Source organism: Panthera leo, chromosome B1 (assembly GCF_018350215.1).
Source record: "Panthera leo isolate Ple1 chromosome B1, P.leo_Ple1_pat1.1, whole genome shotgun sequence".
NCBI lineage: Eukaryota > Metazoa > Chordata > Mammalia > Carnivora > Felidae > Panthera > Panthera leo.
In genome coordinates, this window is record NC_056682.1 from 110,844,731 (window position 1) to 110,857,776 (window position 13,046).

Genomic DNA, 13,046 nt, shown 5'->3' on the forward strand with positions numbered 1-13,046 from the left:
CTTGCTTCCTTATTTAATATAGAAGGCAGTGAAGTACAGTGTTCAACCTTTGAAGCCAGGCAGTTTTGGACTGGATTTAGGTTCTGCCATTTATGGGCTGTAACAAAGCCCAACTTCTTCACCTGTCTAAGCCTCTCATTCTCATCCATAAAATGGGATGACTGCCACCCATTCAGCAGAACTACATTAAGAATTATGTGTGATGACATTTATAAACTATGGTGGAGTAGGTGGGACATAGCAGGGACTGAATAGATTCTATTATTATATTTTACACACAAAGAATAAGAAACTCAGTGATTCATCCTGTGGAGTTGCTTAAAGTCAGCTTTCTGCTTTGATCCTGCTGTACTTCTTTACTGGGACAGGCCAACCATCTATGTCTAGAATCACTGTCTACTGAGTCATTGTAACTGCACAAGAGTACCCTCTCTTTGAATTGTGCACTGTGAAAAAAAAAGACAAAAAACAAAAACACCACTTCTTAGTAGAAATAGCAGTTCTATTAGAAGAACAGGACCATAATCTTCTGCAAACTTCTCCCTATTCACCCCTCCCCTCCCCACACCAATTCTTTTCCTTTTCATTGGCATCAATAATATTGAAATATAACAAGTCCATACTAAATCTAGGGCCCTTAATGAAAAGAAAAATGTCCCTTCTGCCTTCCTGAAGGGACTTTTATCCAATCAGATTCAAGACTTACTTACCTCTATAGTTAAGTGCTCACCTCTTGAGCATGTTCTAAAATACTTGGATCTGGGAAGAAAAGCAGAAAAACTTTCAAAATCACAATTAATACTAAAACGGAGCCAATGTAGTGGCATAAACACATTTCTATAAAAACATTTCCCAGATTTTCAAACTTAGTTATAAGTTTAAAAGTGTTCAACCAACATTTTTCTACCGACACCAATATTTACTCAACCTGTAATAACAAATTAATTTATTGTATTTACTACATAGAATACAATTAAATTTTAAAACTCATCTCATTATTGTTATTGTATCAAGGAAAGTATGTTAAAATACTGATGTGTTAAACAATGTATAAGAGTATGTCTCCAATTTTCGAAAACATATGCAAAACAACATAAATCTGGAAAGATATATGTCAATATGCTAAGAGTGGTTGTCTCTGGATTATGGAATCCATGTTTATACAAAGTTAGGCACTTTTTATTCTTTCCATGCCCATATAAATTTTAATCATTCTCTTCTGCTCCTATTAGTGAAATTTACAGGTTATCAAACAAGAAACTCCTTTGTTATATCTGCTCCAAGAACATGTCCACACTCTAATAACTATGTTTCTGTCCTCTATTATAGTATGAAAGTTGGTATAGGGCAGAGGCACCCAAACTTCTTTACTACTGGAAGTGCCAGGAGATTATAAGACTTTCACTTCTAATGTGGTTCGTGTTATAGCTGCTTAAATTAATGGAGGAGTGGACTTCATGCCCCCACAGAGACCAAAAGTCACACTGAGGGTTTTTAATGGATCCTTGGACAGAAAGGATCCTTTAAAAGATGAGAAGAATCCTGGGGTTAGGATAGGTCAGAATGCTTTGTGAGTATTATGTGTTTATGTATGTGTGAAAGGGAGACAGGTTTAGTGAAAGGGAATGAATGCTATATTATCATAAAATTTTTATTATTATAAAGAATAAAAAACAGTGAAATCATAGGTCCCATTTTCCTTAGTACAATCTTTATTTGCTAACAGATGCAAAGCAGTTTTATTGCCCATTAAGAGATAATTAATAAAAAACAGAGGACTTGGAATTGTCATTTTACATATCTAATAATTTATGGAACATACCCAGAACAAACAAAATACCCTTAATTCTCTAAGCATGTAGTGTCCCCATTCTTCTATTTTCCCCATTTCTCAAACAAAAACAGAAATGAGTTGAGCCTTTGAATAGCGCTGTGTTCTGGTATAAGGATATGTACTTCAAGTACTGTATGCTCTCTCCCTGCAACCATCACTCTCTTCCCTGAATGAAGAATCTATCTCTGATTAATCTACTTCTCCTTCCAGGCTTACTGCGATGGTGTAACTGAATAATAAAGTAAAGTTCAGTAATACTAAGTATCTCATTATAGACTATCAATGTGACTTCATTGCTGAAGCAAAACCTAAAGCTAAGTGGTATACTGTCCAAACCAAGGGAAGTAATTGTACTATGCTTGTATTAGATAGCAGAACACTGTGTTTTATTCCAATTATATACAGATACACCCCTAACTTTAGGAGAAGCCCAAGGTGCTGACTGTTGTAAATGTCTCACTTTTCTGTGCTTTCTGTCCACATTTAACTTTAGTGAGGATGATCGTGCTTTTGCATGACTCTAACTCCCTGATTTTCTGACCAAACTAGACCACAGTCAAACCCCAGACTCATGTGATTGGTTCAGGGTCATATGGAAACTGAGCAGAGAGATATAATATCTTCCTGAGAGCTCTAGGGAGATGCTAGGAGTTATGCTTCTGAAAATCTTCAAAGAGGAATGAAACCAATCAAAAGAATGTTCTGACAGTGTTGAAGTCATCCCTAAGGATCAGGGGCATCCCTGCTCTGCCCATGGTTTTGCTAGTACTTGATAAATCTAGTATCCTTATAAGAAATTCTACCTTTTGCCTAAGATAGTTTGATCTGGATTTCTGTCCCCACAGTCAAAGTCCTGACTAATAAATAAACATAAGTCTATATGATAGAATGGCAAAAGAGCAAGTTAATAGAAAAAAAAAAAAACACACCCTAAAACCAAAATAAAACACAACAATTAAGATGAAAGGTATAAAGAAAAGCAAAACAAGTGAAAAAACATTTAAGTTTTCTTTTTAAAAACAGATTAGATTGAAGGCCTCAATCTAATCTGTTTTTAAAAAGAAAACTTAGATTAAAGGTCTCAATCTAATCTGTTTTTAAAAAGAAAACTTAAATTAGATTAAAGGTCTCAATCTAATCTGTTTTTAAAAAGAAAACTTAGATTAAAGGTCTGAATCTAATCTGTTTTTAAAAAGAAAACTTAAATGTTCTTATTCACAAAAGGCATATATTGATTCCTACTATCATAAATGCCAAGATTATACTAATAGATTAAATACTCAATTTGGCAAACTCAGGGGCAACATTTTTTATTAGAAGAGTTTTATCCTGGGATTTATCCAAAAGGAAGTTGAGAAATATTGTAATACACATTTTAAAGTAATTAGAAAGCCGACTGCTTGAAAGTAGCATCTCAGATTTGAGAGAGCTCTCCATTACTTACGTGGTACATGAAAGAAATTTAAATTAAAATCTTTACATATTATTGGATGCCTAAAAGTCTAATACATCTGGAATATAACTTTTTCAGGGTTTCCTGTAATAAAGTGCCCTGATTTTCTACCTTGAAGTGTTATTTTATTTATTTATTTAAAATATTTTAATGTTTATTCATTTTGGAGAGAGAGAGAGAGAGACAGAGTGCAAGCGGGGAAGGGACAGAGAGAGAGGGAGACATGGAATCTGAAGCAGGCTCCAGGCTCTGAGCTGTCAGCACAGAACCTGTCCCAGGGCTCGAACCCACAAACCGTGAGATCATGACCCGAGCCAAAGTCAGATGCTTAACCGACTGAGCCGCCCAGGCGCCCCTTGAAGTGTTGTGTTAGAATAAGGAGTGAGGTTCTTCACAATCCTCTACTACCTACTTCTAGGTAAAGACGATAATACAAGTGAGAGGGTCTGGGTGGCTCAGTCGGTTAAGCCTCCGACTTCAGCTCAGGTCATGATCTTGCTGTTCATGAGTTCAAGCCCGGCGTTGGGCTCTGTGCTGACAGCTCGGAGCCTGGAGCCTGCTTCAGATTCTGTGTCTCCCTCCCTCTCTGCCCCTCCCCTGCTCATGCTCTATGTCTCTCTCCCAAACTAAATAAATAAACATTAAAAAAAAAAAAGATGATAATACAAGTGAAAGGTAAGTAGAACAATTGCAGAGAGGAAAATCATACCTGTTTTATTAAATGTGACCTCAAGTGTTTATTGTTTTATTTCATAAATATTTATTATGTAACTAAGTGCTTGGCATGGTTCTAAAGTGCTGGCAATACAACTGTCAATAAAACTGATAAAGACCCTACCACCTTGCAGCTAACATTCTTAGGAATGAATGATAATAAGCAAATGGTGGGAAATGCTACGAAAAAGTAAATACTTCAGAGCAAGCAAAGATAGTGACCAGGAGAGGGAGGTTATTTTATGTAGGGTGGTCAGGGTAGGACTTTAGGTTAAAGCAAAATTGGAACAAAGATCCCCCAAGAAAGCCAGCCAGCTAGATAACTGGAGGAAAAGAATTCTAAGCAGAAGAAAGACAAATACAAACAAGCTCTGAGGCAAATTGTTCTTTGCATATTCTACGTAAGTGGGGGACCTGAATGAATGGCTGGAATGGGGAGAAAAATATATGAGGTCTGAGAAACAGCCAGGGTCAGACCACAGGCCTTTGTAGGCCATGGGAAGGATTCTGGAGTTTATTCTCAATAGTTAAGAATTTATAAAAAAAGATTTCTGTCTTTGGCATCCCCCCCCACTTTTTTTTTTGTTTGTTTGTTTTTTAGCTTTTATCATGACAATTTTCAAATATGCACAAAAGTAGGGAGGAGAACATATACACCTCCTTGTACCCATTACCCTACTTAAAAAAGTTACCATTTTCCCAAGCAGGCTGTGTATTGTCAGTGCAGGAGCCCGGCCTGGGTTCAGGCTCATGAGCTGTGAGATCATGACCTGAGCAGAAATCAAGAGTTGGACACTAACCAACTGAGTCATCCAGGCGCACCCCAACTTGCAACCCCCCTACTTCCTCTGTAGTCCTCTTTTAGTCTGTAACAGCCCTCCTTGCTGTACCATCACCTCTTCCCATGCCACTCATGTATTGGAGAAATTGTGTCATTTGTCCTGTAGAATTTCTCAATTTCTAGGTTTGGCTGATTGTTCTTCTCTTGGTGCTGCTTGCTTCCTCTATCCTCTGTATTTCCTGTGTACTGATAATTTGATTTAAATTGAGTGCAATTTTTTAAGGCAAGAACTCTTCAAATATGGCACTTGCTGTTGAACTAAATTATGAGGAACTTTATTTTTGTCTGCCTCACTTTTACTGATGCTAAGATGATCTGTAGGTTCAGGTATTGTCAGCCTAATTCATTATAAAGTTTCAAACCAACCTAGAAAAGGGGTGACGGGTGTTTTTAGATGCCTTACGCTTAACATCCATACATAGTTAAGAGTCTGGATGAGAATTCTCTATTCAAATTCCAAGTCTAGCACATTAAGATAAATACCAGTCCCCAAACCCCTTATACTTTTTCTATAATTGACCCTGGGCCTACTTCTCAATTCCAGATCACTAAGAACACCATTCTTTTCTTCCTGGCTTCAAACCCAGGAAATTAATCTTTGTTTTCTTTTCCTATCCTAAGGAAGGTTTGCTGTGAACAAAGATACAATGCCAGTGATTTTTCCTCCCATATATATGCTTCATGCTATTACTAATACATACACAAGCCTATTGTGTTTAAGGAGTTTACTACCAATCACTGTGGAGAAATAGAAGTATAGCTTATTCCTGGGGAAAAAAGGAAGAATGAGCTATTTCTCAAAAAGTTGGAAATACAGAAAACAAAAATTAAAACTATAAAAGCAACACACAATGTATCTGTTACCTTGACAAGCTAAATTACCTTAAAGAAAAAGAATCTCCTGGGTAAAGGAAAGAGAAGTAGTTAATATCTAAAAGAAGAATGTGTTAAAGTGGAGGAAATGGAAGGGCAGAAAACAGGGAAGTAAATGTTGGCAGAGTTCATCCAAAGCCCATCTGCAGAACAGTCCCTGGTTCAAGGAACTGAGCTATCTGGACCCAGTGGTAGGTAGTGCTCCATGGTGATGGGTTATTTGAATTGTATAACTTTTTCTGAATTTATGCTAAGAACCTCCACCCTATTATTTACTCATAGTTAAAGAATGTGCTTAACTGAAGCTACAAGTACTATACATTTTCTGGACAGTTATATTTTACATTTTTAATTACCAAATACGCCTTCCATTTTTCTATATTTGACCCAATAAAGCTGAGGGCAAGAGCCTGGGACAAAGGGAAATCACTGATGTGACTGTTCAAACAAAATTACTAGGTGTTAGGGGCTGCTGGATGGCTCAGTCAGCTAAGTGTCTGGCTGTTGGTTTTAGCTCAGGTCGTGATCTCACAGTGAGTTGGAGCCTCACTTTGGGCTCTGCACTGATGGTGCGGAGCCTGCTTGGAATTCTCTCTCTCCCTCTCTCTCTCCTCTCTGCCCCTCCCACGTCTCTCTCGCTCAAAATAAACTTAAAAAAAAAAAAATTACTATGTGTTAATGGAAAAACAAAACTAGCCACAGAAAAATCACAGGACTTGTCATCTTCAGGTCTCCCAAGTCCTGTGCAGGAATATTTCATTACAGTACATAGGTCCTAGTTGAGAATATTTTCTTCAAGAATGCAGTTCTAGTTGTATATAAGAGGCACCATTAAAAAAGAACAGTGGAAAATGAGATACAAAGAAATAGGATCAGTCTAAAACCAGAAATTTGATACCAACCAATTAAACTACATTTCCAACAACCTTAGATGAAAGTTAAATCTTAGAAAGAAAAATAAGAAACAAAATGATTGAAAGTAGCAATGTCTATTGCAAAGGCCTGGCTCTTTTTTTTTAAGTTTATTTTTATTTATTTTTGACAAAGATACAGAGAGCAAGTGGGGGAGGGGCACAGAGAGGAGACAGAATCCCAAGCAGGCTCCACACTGATGGTGCAGAGCCTGATGTGAGGCTTCAACTCATGAACTATGATATCATGACCTGAGCCAAAATCAAGAGTTGGATGCTTAGCCAACTGAGCCACCCAAACGTCCCACAAAGGCCTGGCTCTTGATTACTATCACTTGGCTTAAAGAAATAACGTTTTGCTTTCTTCATTTTGAAAAAAAAAATATTGACTTGAAAATTCCTAGTATGCATAATGTTACAAAAAAACAAAGTATAACAAGCTATTACCGTAATGGAGAGCAAAGAGAGACATTTATTGTCTATAATGGGCCAGGTATTATTATGCATGTATGGACTTTGTTGTTGTTTTTTTATGAACTTAGTTTTTATATGTATTTTTATATACATTTCCTTTCAACAATAATCCTATGAAGTACTGTAATCTTAGAGACAGGCACTGTTCAACACGATAGCCACTAGCCTACATGTGGCTATCAAGCACTTAACATGTGGCTAGTCTGAAGTGAGAACTCAGTCTGAATATTTCAAATAGACACTGGATTTTGAAGACTGAATACCAAACAACAACAACAACAAAATAAAATGATCTAACTCCAATAACTAAGCTCTTTCAACATATATTCATGATCAAACATAGATAAATATCTTTTAGATCTTCCTCAATTCCTCTTCTTTCCAAGTTAAACTGATTACAGTCCTGCAGTTGAAAACACTGATGTGCATATTCCAATACTCTGTGTATGGCTTAGAATCTACAAGTATGCTGATTTTATATGTAATGCTGCTTTGCAATATAGGCTTTTAGTACACTTTTAGAAGAAACAAATGTTTGTATCATTCATAAAGCATTTGTTTTATTATTCATAAAAAGTTCACTAAATATTAGGGGTTATTTAAAATTAAAAGACATTTAAATCTGACATTTAAAATGAAAAGAAAATGTGGTCACTTTCATTAACTTCTTAAGAATCTAAAAATAAAGAAGAGCCATCCTACTTTTATAGACCTATTGTTAGTATATAAGTGGGTCATGTACAAAGTTCCCTAAATTTCACTAAATTTTTTTAAGTAAATCAGAACAATTTAAGATTTTTCATTATGCAAACATAACTGCTTAAAAATAAAAACAGGGAGCTAAAAACCATATTCTCTGCTTTCATATTTGTAACATTTGACTAAAGTTTTGAATCTCAAATTCATTTCATTGATAATGATAACAAAACTCTAAGAGAAAACTCCCAAGCTTATAAGACCAGAGATTCTCAAAGTAGTGAATGTTGGAGGTTATCAGAGAAACCAACATGCAAAAATGGCAACAGTAAATCTAGGAAGGCATCCATTCCCCACCCTAGGGCAACAATCAATTAATAAGTTATTATTACTGACAGGAAACTGATGTACACCTCTGATAGCTGAAATAAGAAAGAGAAAAAAGTATGTGTCTATGATCTAGACGCAATACATAAAAACATCTCTAATAATACATATTTAATGCTAACAGCTCTGTTTTAGTAAATCTGTCATTCTCTACTTTGGCATGTAACAATCACCTTGTTAAAAAGTGGAGATTATCGGGGCACCTGGGTGGCTCAGTCGGTTGAGCATCCGATTTCGGCTCAGGTCATGACCTCATGGTCTGTGAGTCCGTGCCCCGCGTCAGGCTCTGTGCTGACAGCTCAGAGCCTGGAGCCTGCTTCAGATTCTGTGTCTCCCTCTCTCTCTGACCCTCCCCTGCTCATGCTCTGTCTCTCTCTGTCTCAAAAAAATAAATAAACGTTAAAAAAAATTAAAAAAAAAAGTGGAGATTACTGAGCTCTGTCTTTGATTTACAGAGCTGGATATTATATTCTGTTCTACTCATCTATTTGTCTAGCCTTATACCAGTATAGCAGGGTTTTGATTATTAGAACATAAGGCAAGTCAGCTTCCTCAAAATTTGTAGGCCAGATTTGGTTTCTTGTGCTTTCATAAAAATTATTGGAATCAGCTTGTGAAGTTCAGTGCAACTGGTGGAACTGCATTCAATTCATATCTTTCTATCCATAAACATGGCACTATCCTTCATTTATTTCAGACTTTTGTTTTTAAATGTTTTGTTCTTACACATCTATTATTGATTTATTTCTAATTTCTTATACTTTTCATTGCTAACATGGAAAGTAATTTTTAAAAAATGTATATTTGTTTCTTTTGAGACAGAGAGAGAGAGAGAGAGAGAGAGAGAGAGAGAGAGGATGAGTGGGGGAGGGGCAGAAAGAGAGGGAGAGAATCCCAAGCGGACTCTGCACTGTCAGCAAATAGCCTGACATGAGGCTTGATCTCATGAACCATGAGATCATGGCCTAAGCTGAAACCAAGAGTCAGACACTTAACCAACTGAGTCATCCAGGTGCTCCAGAAAGTAATTTTTAAAACATGCATTATCTGTTTGTTTCTGGAATACAGGAATACAATAAAGTCTTAGTATAAATATTAGACAGCATTTCACATTAATACATTGGGAAAAATATCTGACAATACCAAATGTTAGGAAGTGGAACAATGAAAATCTACTGTTGGTACAAGTATAACCTGGTAAAATTACTTTGAAAAGTCTGACATTCTGTAATAAATCTGAAGATGTGCATGAGCTATCACCCTTCCATTCCTAGGTATATGTACCTAAAGAATCTCTTATACACATGTACAAAGAGTCATTTGTAAGAATGTTAACTGAAGTGGTTTGTAATACCAAATAAACCTCAAAATAATCTAAATGCTCACCAACAGGAGAATGGATAAATTAATTATAGCCTACTGATACAATGACACACCACTACACAGGAGCCTGAATGAATGAACCAGAGCCACATGTACGAAAATGGATATTTTGAATAAATATTCCAGGTAAGAATCAATACCCTAAAGCAAAGAATTAATCAATCAATGTTTACTGTATTCAGAGTGACAACAGGGGAATAAAAACATCACTCTTTCTTTCAAGTGGGAGGAGTAAACTTAGACCCATATAAGAAGGTGCTCCTGCAAGTTCCAGGAACCATGTGATTACTAGAGAAATGAGTGGAGATAAATGCATAGAGAATAAGTGCATGCATGAATAATGTTTGCAATTAAAGTTGGATCTAGGTAAGAAATGATGACAGATTGTACTAAAGTGGAGTCAGTGAGTGAAATGGATAGGTTAAAGAGGTATTTAGAAAATAAAACTGGAAAATGAGATGATGGGGAGGAGAGTCAGAGAATCCCAATGGGGTTGTAATAGCAAAGAAACAGGAGTCAAGAATGAAGTGTACAAGGGGAGAAAAATAAATGTGGCCAATCCAAGTCCTAAGACTTAAATGCCAGAGGTGACAAGGATAAAAAACTAAGTGATGTGAGAAGCTGAAAGAAACCTATAGGAATACACCAGTATCACATAATACAAAGCTGAGCTGTAAAGAAAATGGTTAAAGTCATATCACGTGTGCACTTAACTTTCATGAATTCAGCCATATGCCCTGGAGGGAAAGGGGAGATTAGAAATAATGTAGACAACAATTCCACTATTCTATTCAAGAGCATATATATTCAAGTGTATTGTGGTGAAAGCTGAGCTGCTGAAACAAAGAGTCTCCAAAAACAATGAGTTAAAGAAAATAGAAGTCTATTTTCCCTTTGTTAACAGTCTAGAGCTCCCCAAAGTCATCCAAGGACATTCATTTATACATAAGCCTTATGTCCCTATGTTTCTAAACAAAGTAAAGTTTCTGTATGTCCATTCTACTACTGCTGAAGATGTGAAAGTGGACTCAAACATATAAATGATATTAAAGAAGTAGAAAAAATAGGCTATAGTACTCTAAATGAAGGTGAAGTAAAAATTTTTGGAAGAGTTTAAAAGTAATGTTACACAAGTGAAAATTCTTGCATATATATATTCTTGCATATTTATCAATTTTATCAAGGCAGATATCAAGATAATTTTTTATTAAGGATAAAATCGGTCTCATCAAGAATAGGCTGAAAATGCAGTTTTTTATGCTTCTGCATGTTATTTTGCATAGCAGATACCCTTTTCACCAAAGTGACTTAACTAAAAGATAACTGAAAATTTTTCATAAATCCTACATTTGTACTGTTCCTTTTCTTCATATCCTGATATCTAACATCTGTTAAAATAAAATAGGAAAGTCTTTCCCTAGATCTTCTTTGACATTATAAATAATGAAGAACCATGGTAAATTGTTACAAAGTCTATTAAAAATTAAAAGCTTCCCAAGACTTTTTTTTAATGAACAAAAGACTGGAAAGGTTACAAATCAGATGCCCCACAAAAGCTGTTACAATCAAGATGATAGACACATCATTTTTCAATTATTATCAAGTATTTCAATGGAAGTTTAATAATTCAAATCTCAAAGCATGATCCATCAGTAGGTTTTCCAGGTTGGGATAGCATCGACATAGATGATAATAATAAATAATAATAACACTTATTGTTTAATAAGCCCCTCCTGAATGAAGGCAAATTTAGGAAAAATGAATGTGTAGAAAATGTATTTCTCAAAGAGAAAGACAACTCTTTCTGCTAAACATGGGTTAAAAAGAGTCATTGCCTTAAAAAATTTTTCATTCCAATATAGTTAACATACAGTGTTATATTAGTTTCGGGTGTACCATATAATGATTCAACAGTTCCATACATCACCTAATGCTCATCAGGACAAGTACACTCCTGAATCCCCATCACCTATTTCACCCATCTCCCTCATCCACCTCCCCTCTTGTAACCACAAGCTCGTTCTCTGTAGTGGAGTCTAGACGCTTCTTGCTTTATCTTTTCTTTTTTTTTCCTGTGCTCATTTGTTTCCTAAATTCCACATATGAGTGAAATCCTATTTGTCTTTCTGACTGACTTGTTGCACTTCACATTATACTCTCTAACTCCATACATGTTTTTGCAAATAGAAATATTTCATTCCTTCATATAGTTGAATAATATTGCATTGTGTATATACACTACATCTTCTTTACCCATTCATCTATCAATGGACAGTGGGTTGCTTCCACAATTTGGCTATTGTAAATGAAAATAGGGATGCATGTATCCCTTTGAATTAGTGTTTTTGTATTTTTTGAGTAGATACCTAGTAGTGTGATTACTGGATTGTAGGGCAGTTCTATTTTTTAACTTTTTGAGGAACCTCCAAACTGCTTTCCATAGTGGCTGCACCAGTTTGCATTCCCACCAGCAGCGCACAAGTGTTCCTTTTCTCTATTCTCACCAACACCTGTTGTTTCTTGTGTTGTTGATTTTAGCCATTCTAACAGGTGTGAGGTGATATCTCATTGTAGTTTTGATTTGCATTTCCCTCATGATGAGTGATGATGAGCATCATTTCATGTTGTCTGTTGGCCATCTGGATGTATTCTTTGGCAAAATGCCTGTTCATGTGTTCTGCCCATTTTTAACTGGATTATATTTTTCGGTGTTGAGTCTTATAAGTTCCTCATATATTTTGGATATAGCCCTTTTTTGGATATATCAGTTGTAAATATCTTCTCCCATTTTGTAGGTTGCCATTTAGTTTTGATGATTGTTTCCTTTGTTGTGCAGAAGCCTTTTATTTTTATGTAGTCCCAATGGTTTATTTTTGTTTTTATTTTCCTTGCTTTCGGAGACATACCTAGAAAGAAGTTGCAATGGCAGATGCCGGAGAAATTACTGCCTGTGATCTCTACTAGGATTTTTTGACTTCAGGTTTCACATTTAGGTCATTAATCCATTTTGAATTTATCTTTTGTGTATGGTGCAAGAAAGTGGTCCAGTTTTTCCAACACCATTTGTTGAAGAGATTGTCTTTTTCCCTTCAGATATTCTTTCCTGCTTTGTTGAAGATTAATTAACCATATACTTGTGGGTGCATATCTGGGTTTTCTATTCTGTTCCAGTGATCTATGTGTCTATTTTTGTGTTAGTACCATACTGTTTTGATTACTACAGCTTTGTAACCTGAAGCCTGGAATTGTGATACAGTTTTGCTTTTCTTTTTCAAGATTGTTTTGGCTATTTGGGGTCTTTTGTGGTTCCATACAAATTTTAGGATGGTTTGTTCTAGTTCTATGAAAAATGCTGTTGGTATTTTGATAGGAATTGCATTAAATGTGCACATTGCTTCTGACATTTTAACAATAGACATTTCAACAATATTTGTTAACAATATTTGTTCTTCTAATCCATAAACATGAAATGTCTTTCCA

General features: G+C 35.7%; 1 protein-coding gene across 1 annotated transcript in view; it reads right to left on the bottom strand.

Moving 5' to 3' along the window:
• AP1AR (adaptor related protein complex 1 associated regulatory protein) overlaps window positions 1–13,046 on the bottom strand; it is a 39,750-nt gene that overhangs the window by 15,681 nt on the left and 11,023 nt on the right. The window contains exon 2 of the mRNA XM_042935675.1: window positions 711–759. Within this exon, the coding sequence (XP_042791609.1) occupies window positions 711–759 (49 nt within the window). The remainder of the gene's footprint in view (window positions 1–710; window positions 760–13,046) is intronic.